The 19,178-nt window shown below is 38.8% G+C and overlaps 1 protein-coding gene across 6 annotated transcripts in view; it reads right to left on the reverse strand.

Moving 5' to 3' along the window:
- Positions 1 to 4,624: 4,624 nt before the first annotated feature.
- Positions 4,625 to 19,178, reverse strand: part of sgk1 (serum/glucocorticoid regulated kinase 1) — a 34,281-nt gene continuing 19,727 nt past the window's right edge. For 2 of the 6 annotated variants that reach the window (XM_005800235.3, XM_023347562.1), the window contains 10 exons: positions 16,977 to 17,040; positions 9,065 to 9,140; positions 8,786 to 8,861; positions 8,493 to 8,681; positions 8,243 to 8,374; positions 7,218 to 7,454; positions 7,028 to 7,123; positions 6,765 to 6,920; positions 6,585 to 6,674; positions 4,625 to 6,054 (listed from right to left, as the gene is read on the reverse strand). In XM_005800235.3, coding sequence (XP_005800292.1) covers positions 5,887 to 6,054; positions 6,585 to 6,674; positions 6,765 to 6,920; positions 7,028 to 7,123; positions 7,218 to 7,454; positions 8,243 to 8,374; positions 8,493 to 8,681; positions 8,786 to 8,861; positions 9,065 to 9,140; positions 16,977 to 17,040 — 1,284 coding nt within the window. In that variant the 3' untranslated portion in view covers positions 4,625 to 5,886. Of the gene's footprint in view, positions 6,055 to 6,584; positions 6,675 to 6,764; positions 6,921 to 7,027; positions 7,124 to 7,217; positions 7,455 to 8,242; positions 8,375 to 8,492; positions 8,682 to 8,785; positions 8,862 to 9,064; positions 9,141 to 9,249; positions 9,722 to 10,434; positions 10,709 to 10,735; positions 11,653 to 13,648; positions 13,800 to 16,976; positions 17,041 to 19,178 lie in introns of those variants that run through there. The other 4 variants (XM_005800237.3, XM_005800238.3, XM_023347564.1 and 1 more) reach the window with 4 other exon arrangements.

Genomic DNA, 19,178 nt, shown 5'->3' on the forward strand with positions numbered 1-19,178 from the left:
CGTTTATTTAACCAGTTCATTGTTTGAAAAGATGAATGATGCGCTATTGATGTTAGGATTGTTTGTGCAAAGCTGCTAGTGTCACTGTGACCATAACAAGAAGATAATAAACAACTACATCATAGATCAGTGATTGAGAAACAGTGCTAGAAGTGAAAAACAAAATTGGTGATAGGTTACTCATAAACAGAGGTGAGTGGAGTTGCCAAAAATTGTACTTAAGTAAGAGGCAAGCCAACTTTATTTATAAAGCACCTTTCAGCCAAAGATAGTTCAAAGTGCTTGTACAAAAATAATTAAAATAACATGAAAAACAATCAAGCAGATTAAATATAAACAAAATAAACATTAAAATTTTGAATAAGAGCAGAACTACTTTAGCATATTTTTTTTAACCTTAAGTAAACAGTAAAATGTAGCAGTTCAAGGAATTACACAAATAAGAGTACAAAACTATTTAGCAAAATGTCTTCTGCCTCCCGCTTCGGTGTGAGTAATTAATCAGGACATCTGATTTAATATTTAGAAATGATGGAATCATTTATGCTTTCCTTGACTGGCTTGTCAGATAAGGTGCAGAGCCATGTCTTAGTAACTTTGCAGGTGTTTCATAGTCTTTTCATTTTTGGATGATTTATATGAACTATTCTGAAATCAGCACATCCACATGACCCTAAGTATCAGAATAAGGAAGTAGTGAATATAAGAAGTATCCACATCATACTTCAGATTTTTATTTTGTAAAATATTTCCTTCTGCTTCAGAACTAAGCATTATTTCATGTTGGTCTAACACAGTTAAAATTCAATTAAAATTCTTTGAAGTTTCAGTTTGTAATATTACAAAATGTTTTTTGTTTTTTTTCTTTTTAAATCATGCTGCATTTTGCCAGGCAGCATAAATCTGTGCTTGACTCAGCATAGTAAATGTGCACATGAAGCCTCTTGCAGTTTTGTTTAGCTAAAGCATCACTAATTTTATTGTTCTAGGAATTATTGGACCGGTAACACGGAATAGTTTTGCTCAGTCACCAGGATCACGTTGATGAGTAAAGCTTTGCAAATTAGTTTAGCTTCCGCGTTAAGAGAGATGTTGCTCCATGTTTTCAAAAATCTTAAATACGACAGGTTTATGATGTCAGTAAGACAATGAAAGTATAAATTCATAAAGTTAAATAATTATTAAAAACCATGTCTGTATCTAACATCAGGCACAAGGGAATATCTGCAGATTAGAGTTGACATCTCATTTAATTACAAAAACGTTTATTGGTCAGATGGCAACAAATGTTTTTTCTGTCTTTTTTTTTCTCTTGATAGTATTTATACTCCAACATAAACATGAAATTACTGTCTTGTCAAATTGTTATACCATTACAAATACTGGTAACTGATAGTTCTTTTGAGGAAGCTTCGTCACATTGGATATTATTTGGTAAAACAAACGCAAGGTTCTGAGCTACAACTAAAAAAGAAAATGAACTGTAATTAAGTAATTATTTGCTTATGGTTGCTTCCACATCAGTTGGTTCTGTTTATTTTATAAAGTGCCCTGAAGTGCCCTGATATAAATCAACTGAAGCAAACTGAAAAAAATAAATAATCAAACTGGAGTAGTACAGAATTTGTTGACCAGAGATGTCCAAGCTTATACAGGCACGTACTAAGATAGCCGTACTCCCTGTTACCTAACTCTGCTTTTGCTAAATTGTAGAGACTGAAAACAACTGTGTTGCAACTGAGCTCCTGTGAGGAAGTCGTGCTGTTAATGAAAGTAGAATGGTGCCCCCTTGTGGAATTGTTTTATCTTTGCGGTCCTATGAAGCAGTCAGCAAATCCAACATAAAATATATAATCAAAATATGTTTTTTTAATGAAAGAATTTGGAGTTTTATGTACATTTAGCATTACCTTCAGGGGCAGGTATGGGCAATGCCAATTACAGAAATAAATGTAAAATAATGTAATAAATACTCATTCGATTTTAAAGTCTATCATTGTGTCGAGGAAAGTTTAATCTATATTTCTAGCACAGACGCCCATTCCACCTAACCACACTTCAAAATAGGGAAAACAGGAGAACATCCAAAGACACCTACGTATGTCTGAGTACCAGCATATGCCTTAAAATGGCAGCAAAAAGCTATCTACCAGAGTACATGCCTATATCTACAGAAATAACTACAAAGTTGAAAACAACTGTAACTGTGAAAAACAAAGCTGGAGGACTCAAATTATCTGGCCACCATGTTCAGTGACCAGGATGGAGGGAGAGAAAAAAAGACATTGAGTTCTTCACTGTTGGAGGACTGCTGTGCAACATTGTATCACAGCATCTTAAAGTCTTTTTGGCAGTAATTTATTTAAGGCTTTTAGGCAAACCTTTAGCAGTGGTTCTAATAATTCTGGAACAAGTTGAGTTCATGCATCTGAAACTAAACATCAAGTTCCTAAAACCCTAAAGAGTATATTGCCATTTTATAAACTCTTCATAATTCTCCCTTTATTGCTTAGAGCTCTGATAAACTTGGCTACAATTACCTTCAACAATTTTTCCATTTCTGTAACTTTCCATCTGCCCTGCCTGCAGCATTTTGACCCTTGCTCTCACGCTGTTCTTCTCCAGGTTGGTTATTGCAACCTACAGTGTTTGTAAGATTCCATGTAAATTTAAGATTTATTTTCATTAACCAAATCTCTGTGTTTTCACTAACTAACCTGAACCCCTCATCCATTGCAGGAAGTTCACTTCACTTGTATTTGAGATGTTATACCTCCAATGTTTAGGGCTGGTTTGCTTACCTATGGTAGAATAAAAAACTTTGTTTGAATAATATATTTAACATGCTGCCAAAGAAAGCAGGTAAACAAGCTAAATTAACTCCTCATTAACTTCCTTTGGGATTTCATCTAGTGAACACACTGCTATCTGTAGTTGTCTAAACCGACAGTGTTTTTAACTTAAAACTATGTAAAATCATCTAAGAAACATAATTTATTTAAGTTGGAAAACAAAATTTACATTCAGACATAAAAGACAGAGTGCAGATTTTCAAGTACACTTTCCTGACATCAGTTTTAGACACGAGCCTCCTACAGAAAACAAACCACTGCTTAAATCAAGCTCCAGTTTCAATGTGTTTTGGACAATTTTGTCAGATGCAAAGAAATATTTATGTGACTTCTTTTCATGACTTAGCCAGGAGATGGCAGTGGATCATAGAGGCTGCATAATGTGCATTGCAGGGCCAGTGCATTTTTAAAAAGTGATATTAAAATGTTAGCAAGATGAGTGCCTTGCATGTGTAGGATTTTGTTGTTTTTAGCATTTCTTTTGATGTAAATAGAGTTAATGAGGGTCAATAGTGTATTAGCAGTGTCTTGCAAATGAATGTATGCCCCTTAAATTTTTCATGTCACAGCTACAGAATTATAGGTACTTTGCATTTTATTTGATGAACCAACACAATGTAGTGCAGAAGTTGAAAGAAGAAGTTTTTCATTTTGTTTTATAAATGGAAATTTCATCACAATAAAGTCCAACACAATCAAACAAAATTAACAAAGCCAGTTTGTGTATAATCTAAGCGTAGTATCAATAAAACCATGATGTGAAGACCTTGCAGGTTATTAGATGACATAAAAATTTAACAGCATTTTATAGACCAGGAATCCTCAAATCCAAGTCTTGAGGGCCAGAGTCCTGCAACCTTTAGATGTGTCCCTTGTTCAACACCTGAATCAAATGGATGAATTTCCTTCTCAGTACAAAGTGGGGAAATTGCTAAAGTAGATGGACTTAAATCTCTTAGAGGCTGGTTCACATTCCTGGACTATAACACTAAACACACAGACAGAGCTACTGTAAAATTGTTTAGATGAAAGGACATCCATGAGTTAGAATGGCTAAGTCAACGTCCAGAACTCAATCCCATCGAGGCATTTTGAGAATGCTAAGTCCAAACTGACTTGTCTTGAACTATTTAGCCTAGGTTAACTGTCATACAATTCAGTGCTGAGATGCATAAAGCCGGTACAGACATACACCAGTGTGTGGCAACAAACCACATTCTTACAACAGACACAACACTGGTGACCTATACAGGGTGTGCACTGACCTCTTAGTCAATGACATCTGGGGTGAGCTCCAACAAACATGCAGCTCTGAACAGGATGAAGCTGGTTTGGAGGATCTGAACTTTAACAGGGGGCCATTTCATCTCAACACCCCTGCTTTGAACTCCACAATCGAATGTGAAGAGACTTAGACCAAGTTTTGTTAGATGTCTTTTAAGCATGTTTTCAGTCACTTTAAACCCCCTCTACTTAGCACTTCAAGGACTCAAAACACTTGGATATGACACCGATTGTTGTGTAAGACTGCTGATGTGCTAAGGGGGAGAAAGTCCGCTGTAATCTGGGACATTAGCCAAACAGCTCAAGTCATTTCCAACAAATGTCACCCTTTGCGCTTCATTTCTCACATACTTTAGTTTAAACAGTAACTTTAAGAAAAAACCTTGATTGACTAATGTTTTTTCCCCAAAAGGCAGAATGGAAATTCACAGTTAACATTCAATTGACATTCTCTAAATATGATAAGACACAAAGAAAATGCCAGTATAGAACATGTAATAAAGTTAAACTTTTATTGCAAACCAAACATGGTCACATAAACAATTTTACAATTTACAGTACATTAAACATGAATAGTTACATATACATATTAAAGCATACCTTTAGTCAATTTCTTGTTCAATATACATTAAAACTAGTACACATGACTCCAAATATACAAGAAACTTAAATACCGTCAAAAATGCATTACAGCAATATTAAAGTGGAATGTTCAGTTTGAATGTTTATGAGCCTGTCTGCAGGCCGTCGTTACATCAGTGTGAGGCAATTTGGAAGACTAAATGAGGGGGGACGTGGCTGGCAAGCTAAAAGTACGGGAAGAATGCTCCTCGACACATGCCGCTCATTCTCAGCCCAGCAGCAGTGCTCTCTTTTCACCTCTCCATCAGTAATGTGCAAATGAAGGTATGAAACATCATTTGAGTCCTTTCATCAAACAAGTTCGAACTTAGTGCTACATCCTCAGATGCTTACAATATATATATATATATATATATGTATATACATACAGTAAAGTGGGATAATTCATCTCAGTTCACCTGCCTTAGGTAGATGAAACTGCAGCGCCCACACAGAAAAAAACCCAAATGACTTGACTTCTGATGGAGAGAGAAAATGCAGGCACCTCTAAGAGAAATGAAACGCCCCCCTCTGTAACATTTAGCTTCTTCTGACTCCCTTTTTTAAATAAAAAAAAAGTACAAGAGAACAAACAAAAGCACCAAAAATGTATAACATCTCTGGTCAAGCTAAGCATGTAGCTCCCCCTAGGGTAGTGGAGGGAAGATGTTTTCGCTACATGGAATGGAAATTTATTCCAGGTTTGGTTTTGTTTTTTTACTGTTTTACTGCCCAGCCTTCATCTTATGACAAAAGGTGGAAGTTTTGTTGTGTGCTTGTCAGTTGGGACATAAAGGAAGCCGTTCAGCTGCCTGAACTCTGTGCAAAAATCTTCCATTAGCAGGTAAAGTGTGGGAACTTAAGACTCAAAGGGAACTCAGGAATGGAGGAAAACAATCCCAACCTATTAATTACAGCAGACATTCCCTCTTTGCAAGTGTCTGAAATGCACTCAAGTGTTGGAGAGAAGATGACAGGTACACTTGCTGTTGATGGGCTCTCACAGGGCCTGGTTTGGGAGTAAACCATCAATCTGATGGGAAGGGATCAAGACACAAGTCCACCGACATGGCACAGTGAATCTATGTCCAGTGAGTGAAAACCAGTGTCCGCACTGAGTGCCTGAATCCTATAGGTAGGAGTCCATGGATGGGGCATAAGAAAAGCCCTCGAAGGCCTCGGCTGCCTCTTTGATGCTGGCAGTGGCGAGGACGCAGTCTGGGGAGCAGCCGATGGAGCTTGGAACCGGTTCGTCCGTGAACTCCGGATCAAAGTGCCGCAGGTCATTAGGTCCCGTCTGTGAGAGAGAAAGCGAGAAAAAGAGAGAGGGGATTAGTGACGCTTTCCAGCACTTTGCCATAACTGGACATGCTCAGAATCACACAGCAGATGTTTCATGCCTTTGATCTTGTTGCGTAAGCACAAATAAGGGAGTAAATAAAGTAACTAGGTTTGGGCCGGTATTAAATTTTCACAATGGTGTCAAAGTGATGACATAAAATTCATGCTATTTAAAACAGCTTGGCAAGCAGCTTTTTGACTTGCACTCAAATAAGTGGGTGACAGCCTCAGCCTCACAGCTTATCTATCTGTCTTTTCTGTAAGCAGTCAGAATATCTAGCAGGGAAATTAGAAATTTTACTTGTGCACAAAGCAAAAGTTGTGGCCATCTTTCAGCCAGCTGGTTATTAGTGTAGAGCAGCATGTGCAGGATGTATTTTGCTATATTGGAGCCATAACTGTTCAACACCTCAGTAATGCCTCGATACCAGTAAAGAGCCCATGCCTAATAGTCTACTAAATCAAAAAGCATTTTAAGAATCTTACCACATTAGGGTTGAAGGGAGGTGTTATCTTCTTGGCATTAAGCTCATCCCAGTTGATAGGAGAGAAGAATATGTGGTTCTTGATTTCGATCTGAGGAAAACATACAGGAAAAATACATTCAAAATTGTCCATCAACACATATAAGCACATGGACAGTAAAACAAATGTATGAATACTCACAAAGTCCTCTGTACAGCCCAGCCTCTTGGTACGGTCTTTTTGTAGCAGACCCTCCAACAAGTGTCTGGCTGCATTGGAGATGTTAGGTTTCAGCTGCAGTGGCTTGTTCAGGATGTTGTCATACATTTCTGCTGTGTTTCGGCTGTAGAACGGCGGCTGCAGAGGTGGCAAGGTGAAAATATTCAATATCAACTAAGCATTGTTTATGCGTTGAGTGTGTATTATCTAAAGGAGAGACTTTGTAAGTATTAGGAGCTACTTACCAGGCCATACAGCATCTCATAAAGAACAGCTCCTAAGCACCACCAGTCTACTGTCCTGTCGTATGGCTGCTTGTGTAGCACCTCAGGAGCCAAATACTACAAAGAAAAACAAAGGAATAAAACTCAAACCACCGGCATAACAGCAGCAATAAAGACTTACAAGTAAAAAAAAAAAGCAAAGTCTCCTTACCTCTGGCGTACCGCAGAATGTCGACGTGGTCCCATTGGGTTCGATATTCTCCTTGCACAGGCCAAAATCTGTGAGGATGATGTGGCCCTGTGAGTCCAGCAGGATGTTCTCCGGCTTCAGGTCTCTGTAGACGATGTTGAGGGAGTGCAGGTATCCCAGTGCGCTCCCGATCTCTGCCGCATAAAACCTGGCTCTGGGCTCCAGGAAGCAGCGCTCTCTCTGAAGGTGGTAGAACAGCTGCAACAAAAGAAGAACACACAAGAAAAAATAAAGGTTTTATATTAATATTTGCTTTCCTGAAATTACAATGTCGAAATAAGAGGAAGAACGAGAAAGAAATCGATAGGAGAATTGACAGGAGAAAAGAATAATTTCAAAAAGACAGAGCTATGAGAGGAAACTGGATGGGAGGAAATGAAAAGGCAGGAAGGTGACTGGCTTAAAAAGGTTTGATAGATGAAACCAAAGCCAAAGGTGGAGAGAAAGAGAGAGAGCGACGGTGAGCTAGGGCAGCAGGATGAAGGGAAAAAGAAGAAAAAAAAGAAAGAGTAAATGTGCTCCACTTCCTGATGAGGTTCATATTTAATCAGCACTGTCTTTGCTTGTGCAACAATTGCAGGAAATTAGCTCCATTAGACACACACAGTCTCTGTGGCGCTGCTAATTTTGGAGCTGAGTTTCTCTCCCTGCTGTCCAAGCCCACCCCATGGTTTCCTGAGCGGTGTTTCCCCCCAGTAAAAAAGGAAAGAAAAATCTGCCGGACTTCCCCTGTGCCTCACCGGGACGAGAGTCATTCTCTAAAATCTGTTGCCAGACTTCACCCTTTAAAATTTTCTCCCTGCTTCATCATTATCTCTGCGGCATTTCGCTCTGATGTGTTGTATTGTGTGGCTCCTTCTCTACTTCCACTTTGAAATTTATTTAAAAATCTACCCAAATAAAGTGCATGCAAACTGTCTTCTCTACCATCTTTACTTCTTTTGATTCAGTTTCCCTTAGGGATATACTTAAGCACAACAACTCACCTCTCCTCCGTTGATGTAGTCCAAGATGAAGTAAAGTTTGTCTGCTGTTTGGAAAGAATAATGCAGGCCCACTAAGAATGGATGCTTGACATTCTTCAGCAATACATTCCTCTCTGACATGATGTGCTTCTCCTGAAAGGAAGACAAAACAAAGCAGCGGGGCTTAGAGAGCTTTATCACAAATGCACCTCATGACGCATTGGCTGTTTATATGTGCGTATTTCTAAATGTAGGGCATGTCATCACCTACCTCTTTTTTCTTGAGAATGGCCTTCTTCTGTAAAACTTTGACTGCATAAAACTGGTCATCTGTGCGGTGACGAGCAAGCAGCACCTTGCCAAAGCTGCCCTTGCCGATCACTTTGAGGAAGTGAAAGTCGCTGGGCTTGGCTGAAGGATTGGATGACGGGCCGAGGTTGATCTGCTGGGATGGACTGGGCTGTGAGGATGAAAATGTGAACAGATGAAAGTTTAGTCAGAATGCACTGCTGCAGAAGAAAAAAAAGGCCATCATTTTCTGCTCAGTGCAAGTGTACTACTCACAGGAGGAGAGGGGTTTGAGTTCATGAGCTCAGGGTCCTGTGGAGGAGTCAAGTTCAGAATCGACTGCACTTCAGGACTGGAAGAAAAGCAAAACAGAAAGTCTGAGCACAAAAGAAAACAATAACCAGTTGTTCTGAGACATCAAGCAGCTGATTTGGGAGTCTGATTAGGTCAGAAAGTTCCACCAGAGGACAAACCACATTCTTTTCAGCTTTGGGTTTCCCAACGTTTTGTCCTCTGGGGGAGGCAGAACAATAACATGAGTCAGATGGTACTCACTGCTTGCAGGCGTAGGAGTTGGTGGAGAGCTTCTGAATGAAGTCGTTCAGACCCATCTTTCTCTGTTTCATAAAAGCTGCAAAACAATACCAAGAAGAAAGAAGAAGAAAAAAATACATAAGGCTTCAAGAATAAAAACTGATGAGGGTACGAAACACTTCAACGCCTCAAGACTTAGTCCGTACCAGTGACTAATTCCACAAGTCCTCTCGACTTTGAGTAAGTCAAGGCAGGCTTCTCTGTTTCTGTTTTGATCGTCATGATGAGTGTCAAGATCCGCTCCGCACTCATCAAAATCCAAAATACAAATTGTAACTGTACGCCGCCTCCCGGTTTTATAACGATGCCTAAACAGGGAGGAGCTGGCCACGCCTGCTGGAAGGCGTGGAAACACTCAGCTTTAGTAAATACAGTATGAGGTGATCCATCCATTTTAGACCAATAGAGGGCATCTGCGCGCTTACGCGTCAGTGCCGCACCTTCCAGTGCGCTTGCGTCATTGGCGTTTAGGGAAAAAAAACTTACTAAACACAGATAACTGGGACATTTCTGCTTGCGCATAGGTTTGTGCAATTCTGTGACTGCTCTGGTTATGCAACCTCTTAAGTCCGCACAAACCGGCAAATGCAAAATAAAATCTTCCGCTAACATTTCAGTTTTAAAAATACAAACTAGAATATAAATATATGAGTTTGCATCAGTTTTGAATACTGATTTTTTTTTTAAGTTCACCATACTAACACGACAAAAATACGGACATACACTTTTAATTGCAAGACAAAAAGAAATAATTTGATCGGTTTTGCTGGCCTGGCTCTTCCTTGAAAGAGCAGAGGAGTGCCGTAGGGGCACAAAAGAAGGGAAAGAGGGGAGGGAGAGCCTGAGCAGAGGGGAGGCCACATGCCAAGAAAAGCCGCTGCTAGTGGAAAAGTACAGAGTGAGAAACTCCTGAACACCTCTCGTTTGAAAGGAAGAAAAAACAATCTGCAACAGCTGCCCCTCAGGAAAAAAATCACAGCACTCCGAGAAGTAAATTAGAATGTGATTAAAAGGGGAGAGAAACACAACTTTGCGCTAAGTTTGGAGCGTCAAGTGAGGAGCAGTTATATAAAGCACCTGGATCAAGTTTAACCTACATCCCTCTGAGGAATGAGAGTGAACTTTACGTAAGAAGATATCACCATCCATTGCCAAGTTTCGTCCCAAGGAACAGATCGCCGTGCGTAAAATGGATAAAGACGCAGACGTCGAAACCGGCGGAGAACAGGTTTCACTGGAAACGTCCCATCAAACAGCGGTGACAGACGCAGCCTTGAGTATTACAGTGAAGCATAAAGGTCCTGCATTTGGTAATAAAAACTCAAACGAACCTTTAAGCTCCGAATGAGTTCTCATTTACGCTTTGCCTGCAGCAGCTCCAGAGTTCAACGAGTCACAGGAGACAGCTGCCAAGGCTGCCGAGGGACTTATAGCAACTGGACCTCCTATCAACGAAGAGTTTCCATGGATAACTGCATCATAAATCCAAATCGCCGAATAATGTTTCGCAACTCATGTCTGCTTGCGCTTTCCCTCTCTCAATCAGGAACAGAAAGTGGGTTAGGAGCTGTTAACTACTTTATAGGAGAACATGATTGGTGATTTTCCCAGAAATAATGCCTTTATACTTACAGGTCAATGAGGCCGTTTTGTCTTTCATAAGGATGCTTTTAAACTCCTGGGTCACAAGAAAGCGGAGAGGCTGCTGGCTCCTCGGTAGCGATGTAATCAAACTACAGCGCATTCCACTTCTTGGAGAGCTTCTTTCAGCATTTTTTTTTTCATTTTAATCAGGGCGGAGACGCACCGCCTCTATTTCCTTCCATTCCACGGTTTTGTGTTTCACGGGTGGTTGCATGACTTTTCGCAAGGGAGGGGGTGCGATGAATGAATGGAGCCTTCAAATGCTTCCCGTGAGGTCAACTGTCAAGTTCAACCCTCATAAAAGCCGCAGCATCCACGATTGTTTCATTAGAAAGTTAACAGAACAATTTAAAAGCCCTTTTTTCTCATTCTTTTAATAAATGACAAGAAACAATAAAATGTCAATGAACGAGCAGAACACCCAGATGGGGTTTGTTCAAACCAAATCAATAATCCAGCTTCAGCATCCTCATCTCACTTCAACTCCCATCCATTGCATAAAGAATGGGGTACATTGTTAGCTCGAAACTGAATCCTACAAACAGGAATTTTGTAGCCTGTTAGTTATTAAACTCCAAAAAATTTCGGATTTGTTTTTGGTGATTTAAGTTCTATGCGCAATACATAACAATGTAATATGCTTCTTTTCATCTTATGCTGTAAAACTCAACACAATATGTTCACAAATTGATATTTCGCAGTACAGTGAGTGATACTGGTTTAATCAGATAAAGAAGAGCCAATAAAAGTTTATATGAGCTAGTTTCATCACTGCATGACAACCATTTTGGATACTAGACTCAGTATATATTATTGCTGTATTTATAACTGGGAAGCTGGGCACGCCATATGTGAATAAAACCAATGCTGAAGAAACTGTCTGTTTGCAGAGAACTGTATCCAAGCATATTATTGTAAGGTTGAGTGGAAGAAAAAACTGAGTTTGAAAAACTATTGCACAAGCAATCACACAGAAGTGGCTAGTTCCATTCCTGAACCATTTGTGTTCAAAGATTAAAGTGACAGAGTGTGGAGTAGAAGTGAAGAGGCACATAATTGAAGCTAATTGATGCCATGTCATTTTGAGCAAAGTTATCTGTGTGTTGATCCAGTGTGTTATAGAGTACACACTTGGTAGGCAGGGAAAATGTTTACATGCCATCTTATCTAGATAAGTTTAGGATGCTTACTCATATTTAATCAAAGTCTTATGCCCTAATAAAATAAACACTTCTTATTTTTGGTTTCTTTTCAATAACATGGGTGGACAGACTTAAAACATTAAAAATCAGTTCACATTTCACTTAGCTCTTTAAAACCCTTTTAGTTGTCAAACCTCCCAAATTTCTATTCAGAAATCTGAACTTATTCAAATAAAATGCATGCAATCTGTGCACAAATTGCATTTGTTCAACTCTCCCAGTTTGTCAATGTAATAAAAAAAATCTTTCTGCTTTAGAAAAACAGATCTTTCACCCAGCTTGTTTCTTCTCACCATTCCCAGCTGAGGCTGTTCACACATGCACTGGACTCAGCTTTGGAAATTTACTGGGTTTGTAGGGGCTTCAGGTTTGGCAGCTGACAAGAAATGCCATTGATAATTATTAACCCTGTCTCCTGATAAATGTGCTATTTTAATATTTTGGCCATGTGCACACACCCAAATGTTTTCTAAGAATAGTGTTTGGAAGATTTTTTTCAGGTGCGATGAAAAGAATGGAGAAAATAAGTAAGTCATCCTTTTTTTTTAATTACGTTTTTTTGTGATACAGACATTTTAGTGATTGAATTTTCAATCTGATTGAAAAGATCACAGCTAAAGCTGAGATATCAAAGCCTATTTAACAGGAACAAATGTATAATCCTTATAATTGTCCATCATTTGTTTTTGCTCACTTGTTTGCTTTTTTCCACTCTTCAATTAGTTCTTAAGACAGTAATATCACAAACATAAAACTTGTATGATGCCAAGAACAGGCCTGTTTTTGTGTCTTCTTTTGTGTCAATTAGAACCTCAAAGTTTTACAGCCAAGAGAAAGTTCATGTAGTGAAAAAGCCAAAATCTCAGTTGATGACTTTCACCCTCTGATGATTTATTAAAGGCAGTTCATGAAAGGCACTGTTCACAAAATTGGAGGTGAAAATTCATGCTTTTGTGTCTCAGCTGCACTGTGCACAGTTATTATTTAAATGACGGACAAAGAGATCCAAAGACAGGCAAGCCACCAAAGCTAAATTATAGTTTAAAGGAAACTAATGCGGATGGATTTTTAAAAATTACCCTCATTTTTTTTCTTTTTCTTTTTTTTTTTTTTTTGATGTCACTTCTTATTCAATAATTCAGGTCAAAGCTGTCATTAAACTGTCCGCTGAAGCCACCTGATGCACATAGACGTAAATGAACAAAGCTCAGGGGCAAATAAAACCTGCAGGGAGTCAAAAGCGCACGCACAAAGAGAAGCTGGAGGACAAAGCACACCTGCAGAGAGACAACCGGGAATACATTTTTCCAAAGCAGTGACAGTGAAAGGGCATTCTTTCTAAACCCTTTCAAGGTGTCCTTCATGTCTCTTTCTCGCTGCATAGCCAGAAACTTTGCTACACTTTTATACTGTTCAGTTTGACAAAGACATTTTTGCCTTGAGACAGCGCAGGTGGCAGCGGTGCCATCTTTCCCAGCACAAGGAACAAAGACATCATCCTCACGGGACACAAACTGAGATCAGCAAGGGTAAACAACACGTGCCGAGCCTCAAGTGTTCCTCTTTTCTTGAGAGAGAATAAAAAAACTACCTGGAAAGCAAAGAAATAAGCGGTGACAAGGTTCTTTTTTCTTGGCAAAATCCTTTAGAAGAATATAGCTGAAGGTTAAAAAGGATGTTTAAAAAGACTCTACATTACCTCTCTTGGAGTAAATGTTCTTCTGTCGAGTTTGCATCTGAGGCTCAAATACCAAAGAACGGAACAAAACGAGAAGGAGGCGGCGGAAGAAGAGAGGGGGCGATTCCTCCCAGTGTTTTTCCTCTCTGGCTCTCATTTGTTTCTGAATTCACAGCCTGCTCTGTGCTCAGGCCCCAAACAAGTGGAGGCTCCACAACACTCAATCTGTGTATTATTTGTTACCCCTCTTTATATGTGTTCTTGGCACGAGTGGGTTATATAACCAAGTAGTGGTGGCAGTGTGTTCAAACCCACCAAAGGCACTGACTCACACACTTTCCATAACACTCTGTGGGCCATTTTGCGAAAGGACATAAAGGGTTTGCTTTGGTGCGGGACATGAGAACTGTAGTAAAGATCCCACTCACTATACTCACTCAGAATGTCCTCATATTCACCCTGTCTGAGTCAGACGACATCTGTCCATCAAACCTTTGTGGTAATGACCCTTTTTCTGCCGAAGATAAAGAGGATGTTTGGGAATCAGACGCTCTGCTGATGAATGTGAATAAGCCTCAGTGATAGCATTACATAAAACCCTCTTATTCTAAGGAGGACAGCTAAGCCCTTATTGTATAAATGGACATATATATATATATATATATATGTGTGTGTGTGTGTGTGTGTGTGTGTGTGTGTGTGTGTGTGTGTGTGTGGCCTACTTATTATCTCAGCTTCTTCGATGGGAAGTCGTGTGGGTTGGAGCTTCCAGGTTTGAGGTTCTTTAAGAAATATTTGTTGGCATGTTTCTTGGAGGAGCAGGACTGCTGCAAATCTGCCTTGACGTTCATGCTGCGTTTCTTGAAATTAATCGTTAGGTTAGATTAAACCTTCTTGGAGCATATGAGCAATACTCATAGCCTTGAACTTTATCACATTTTGCCACATTACAGTCACAAAGTTTAACATATATAACTTTTTATGTGACAAAAAAACATAAAATGGTAAATAATTTCTCCATGGTTTTTTATGTTTTGACTTTTTTGACAAAGTAACATTTTGAAAACTGTGCTATCCATTTGCACTTCAGAAGTCCATATTGAAGCATATACGTTTAAATGGCCTAGTCAAAGTCTAGGGGACCAGGGGATCTGAAGATTAGTGCAACCACACTTTGCATCATTATTTCTAAGCAAGTAATGGAGATAGATTGAAATGTTATAAAGAATTGTGGACTTCTTACCTCTTTTCCAACGGCAGGTCATGACATAATCATTACACAAACAGCCGCATCTGACATGTTGAAACAAACACCTCAGAATGTTCAGTGTACTCGCATATGAAGTATCTTTAAAGGATTTATAAAGTATATGTTTGTCCTATTATTTGTGAATATGTGCGTGCATTTGAGTAGGTGTGCCTGTTATGCCGTCGAGGCAGGCTAGTACAAGTGAGTTTTACGGCACAATGTTCTGAGAAGAAATTTGACGAGCTGACACACGCACATGCACACGCCAACGCACACGCACACGCACACTGTCCAATACAGGCTTAATTACAGGTTAAATAATAGTGCCTGATAAAGAGCAGCACAACAGTTTGGAGTATAAATGCTGATTCATTGCACTGCAGCTGGAAGATAAACTTACTGCTGCTTTCACTAAGGATCCTTTTAACCAAAAGCTCTGTGTTACACACACACACACACACACACACACACACACACACACACACACACACACACACACACACACACGCACACACACACACACACACACACACATACACACACACACACACACACACACACACACACACACACACACACACACACACACACATATATATATAAATATATATATATATTTTTTTACAGAATTTGTTTTTACAAAAAAAAAAATATCTGTAAGATTATGCAGTCATAATTCTTCTGTTTTGTTAATGGTTCTGTTTTGCTCATATTGTCAGACTCATGACTAATTTGTTGCAAATAACTCAAATATGCTACACCGTACCTCTCTTAAGCTCTCCCAAAGCCTCTAATTGCTGAACTAGGATAGACAGGGTGTAGCGGTGTGACTGCAGAGGCCACAGGAGCAGGTTGTCAGCAGCTTCTATAATTGCTTGGATTCTCTCAGTGCTCCCAAAAAAAAAAAAAAAAAGCTCTCTTTACTGACTGTCAGTCCACGGCCAGTCTGAAGCACTTTGATCAAAAAGTGGCTCTTGTGACATTTCTTCCTGGGAGTGTTCCATGAGGAGTACACAGATCTTAAACTAAAATCGGTGCAGTTGCACAGAGCTGCTAGCCCAGTTTTCTGCTGTTAAAACAAACAGCAGAAATGCAGCTGTGCATTTCAATGCCTACTGCTAATGTAGTATTCACTAATAACGTATGAGACTAACTATTATTACAGTTCACAATAAATAAGCAACAATTAAGCTAAATTTAGCAGCAGTTAAGTTATGTTTTCGGCACAATATTTTCTTCTCTGACAGTTTAGTTTTTGTAAAATAATATTAGAAGTTTAAAAACTTTATATTTTTCCTTTTGCCATCAGAAACAACTATCTAACAGCTTGTAGCAACAAGTAGGGGAGGGGAAAACTATATTATACTCCACACAATAGTTACTTACTTTTTCACACATATTTCACTTATGAATGAAGTCAGCAATTAGAAATGTATTTTCATACTTATAAGGACATATTTAGTCGTTTGATGTAGTGTAAGTACACACATAATCACACACATTCACAAGCACCAATGCGTTTCACTCTAGTTCTTTCCTTTAGGGTGGACTGTCATTTACTCCTAAAGTAGAGTGACATAGCAAATTAAAGTTCAATGACTTACTGTCATTTAGGTAATAAACAGAAATGGACTCTCACCTGGTCGCTCACATCTAGGCTAAGCGGCAATGACGCCAGTTCACACGCTATCAACAGCTGGACTGAGGTTGTAAACAGAGAAGGTCACTGTGCTTTGTGCAAAATGATCTGTCCTCAGCACTGTGTCTGAAACTACTGCTTTGGCACATTCAACAAAACAAACAGTAATCTGAGGTTTTTTGACAACAGCAATTATCCCAGCAGTTTAGAGGTTGGCTCAGAGGACCAAGTGGTGAAGTAAGATCCAGTCATCAGATTTGGAAGAGAAGTTAACAACATTACAAGAGGAAAACAAAATAAATGGATCCTTTAAAAATTCAAGGCAGAAAACGTAATTAAACTTGGGGAATGGAAACGGCTGTAGAGTCACACACAGCTTTTAGACAGATGGAAAGAACAAGGTGGGAGGAAAAGGAGGAATTAGAGAACAAAAACAACAGGATTTGTTGCAGAATACTTACTGCTGTCTCCAGGGCAACAGTAGCTGTCCTGCTCTGACTCATTGTGGTAGTCCAGGTCCATTGCCTGGGGACAGAAATTAGGAAACTCTCAGAAAAACAATTTATCAAAGTGTTCAACACTAAGCACGTAAATATTTATTCCAGTAGAATGCACTTTAGTGTATAACTGTAACCTAATTTCTGCAACAACAAAAAAAAATCCTTGATATAAAAAGCACAAGACCAGACACATCAGGAACATTTTGTTCTTGTTTTCCACAGTGTTGGAATGATGGTTTTGTGAATGTTTGAATTCCTCTGAGAAAAAGTAAAGAGCTTTTAGTTTGGAATGAATTAAAAAGCCTTATTATAGTTTATAGTTTATTTATAACCATTGCAAAACACTTCAAATCACCAATAACTACACAGTGGTGTAACACATACTATATCTAAGTTGAGAAGAAACAGAAGAAACAATTTCTAAAGATATTTTCTTTTTGTCATTTGGTCATAAATAATTTGTGCTAAGCCCTATAGATCCAGAATAAATCATGTAAAAGCCAACGGGCTGAATTCACTTCAATAAGTCATTATATTAATGTAGTTTTGCATCAACCCCGCTTTGATCACAACTCTACTATTTTCTGAGGTAATGGAATGAGCGCTAACCTTTAAAGAATGACATCTGCTAAGGTAAAAAGTTGCTTTCTTTGCAGGTCGACTAATTACATATACAAAGTGTGAAGTTTAAGTGACAAATGGCTTGTTGGTCAATCTAAACATGGGGAAATGATTTGCATTTTGTGTTTCTCTGAAGCAATTTTGTCCATTTTGATGCAAAAACTAATGAGAATAGTGATCATTTATTGGAATGTTGAATTCACAGTATTGAACTATGTTGGGGTAAGTTATGTTACTTTTGCATGATGTTACCGAGTGTCTTTTTTTCTTTTTCATTTTCATAATGAAAGGTAACCCTTATCCCTTACTAAGTTGTTATATAGTTATTATCCAAATTAATCAAAAAATACAACACTTTCAGATTCAAGCATCCTGCATCCGGAGGTGAGTGAATTTTTGTCATGCAGACATACTATTTTTGCTAATTCTTATGGGGTCATTGCTGTGATTTTATTTGAGTATCAGTATAAATGCTGAGTTGGATACATGTTGGTACATACAGTGAGCTAACGCTTTGAGGCTCAAGCTGTGGAATTTCTCAAAAAAATCCCAAAAATACAAAGCAGCCTGACTCTATGATCAAACTGTGTATGATATAGTGATGAAAATAGGTGCTTCTCCAGGGGTTTCTAATGCAAGTAAATGGTAAAATGAAAGAAGTTTTCAAACTCTAGCCATCTGACAGCTAATTTATCTTTTAATAATTTTAATGAAAACAAAACGCATGCTGGTTTGAAAGTGGCTCTCAGACAGGCACTGAATTAAACATGTAAAGCAATGTACCACAGTTGTTACTGAGGCCTGCCCCACTTTCCTCTTTTAATCAACATGATTAAACACCCTTCAGGGAATTATCAGTGGCATTTCCATAAAACTGGCCTGTTAGGGTTAGGATAGCACAACAAATTTTTTTAAGATGTTGCTGCCAGTCAACTTTCCAAAGTGCCTTGTGTTTGTTTTAAAAACAGTGTTAGCCTAGTTTGGGATTCTCCCCAGCAACTCTGTGTGGTTTCCCGTGAGGCTTTTTTCTGAGACAATCTCAGAAGAGGCATATGTATTGTCTGTTTATGTGCATGTGGTTTATTTCAGCTTCATCTCTTTGTTTACTTATTCAGTGGTTTGCCGCCAATCACTTAATTTCTGTTTAAACTGTGTAGCTAACAGTAGCCTAATTCTTTTAGCGTTTTTTTCTCTTTGACACAAACAAGCATAGAGTTCCTGTTCACATCTCCTTTCTTTGCCATCTATGCCTTCTTTCTTCTTAAATTTACATGAAAATCAAACTATCTTCCATCTCTACTCCCCCCCAGGTTTCTCTCATGCCCTCTTTCTTTTATTGTTTATCAATTCAGCAGAGGTCTGATGGAGCGGTATCCATAGAGATAGCGATAGAGAGTTAAAAGTTTCTAATCATTAATATTTCATGTCATATTTATTATTCTAAAAGAAGACTAACTTTGGCTTTTTGAGCCAGTAAAATGTGCATGTTAGAGTTTGCATGGGGATTAATGTAGAGCTCAAGAAAACGCTGGCAAAGTTACA

The sequence above is a fragment of the Xiphophorus maculatus genome, chromosome 15 (genome assembly GCF_002775205.1).
Source record: "Xiphophorus maculatus strain JP 163 A chromosome 15, X_maculatus-5.0-male, whole genome shotgun sequence".
Classification (NCBI taxonomy): domain Eukaryota; kingdom Metazoa; phylum Chordata; class Actinopteri; order Cyprinodontiformes; family Poeciliidae; genus Xiphophorus; species Xiphophorus maculatus.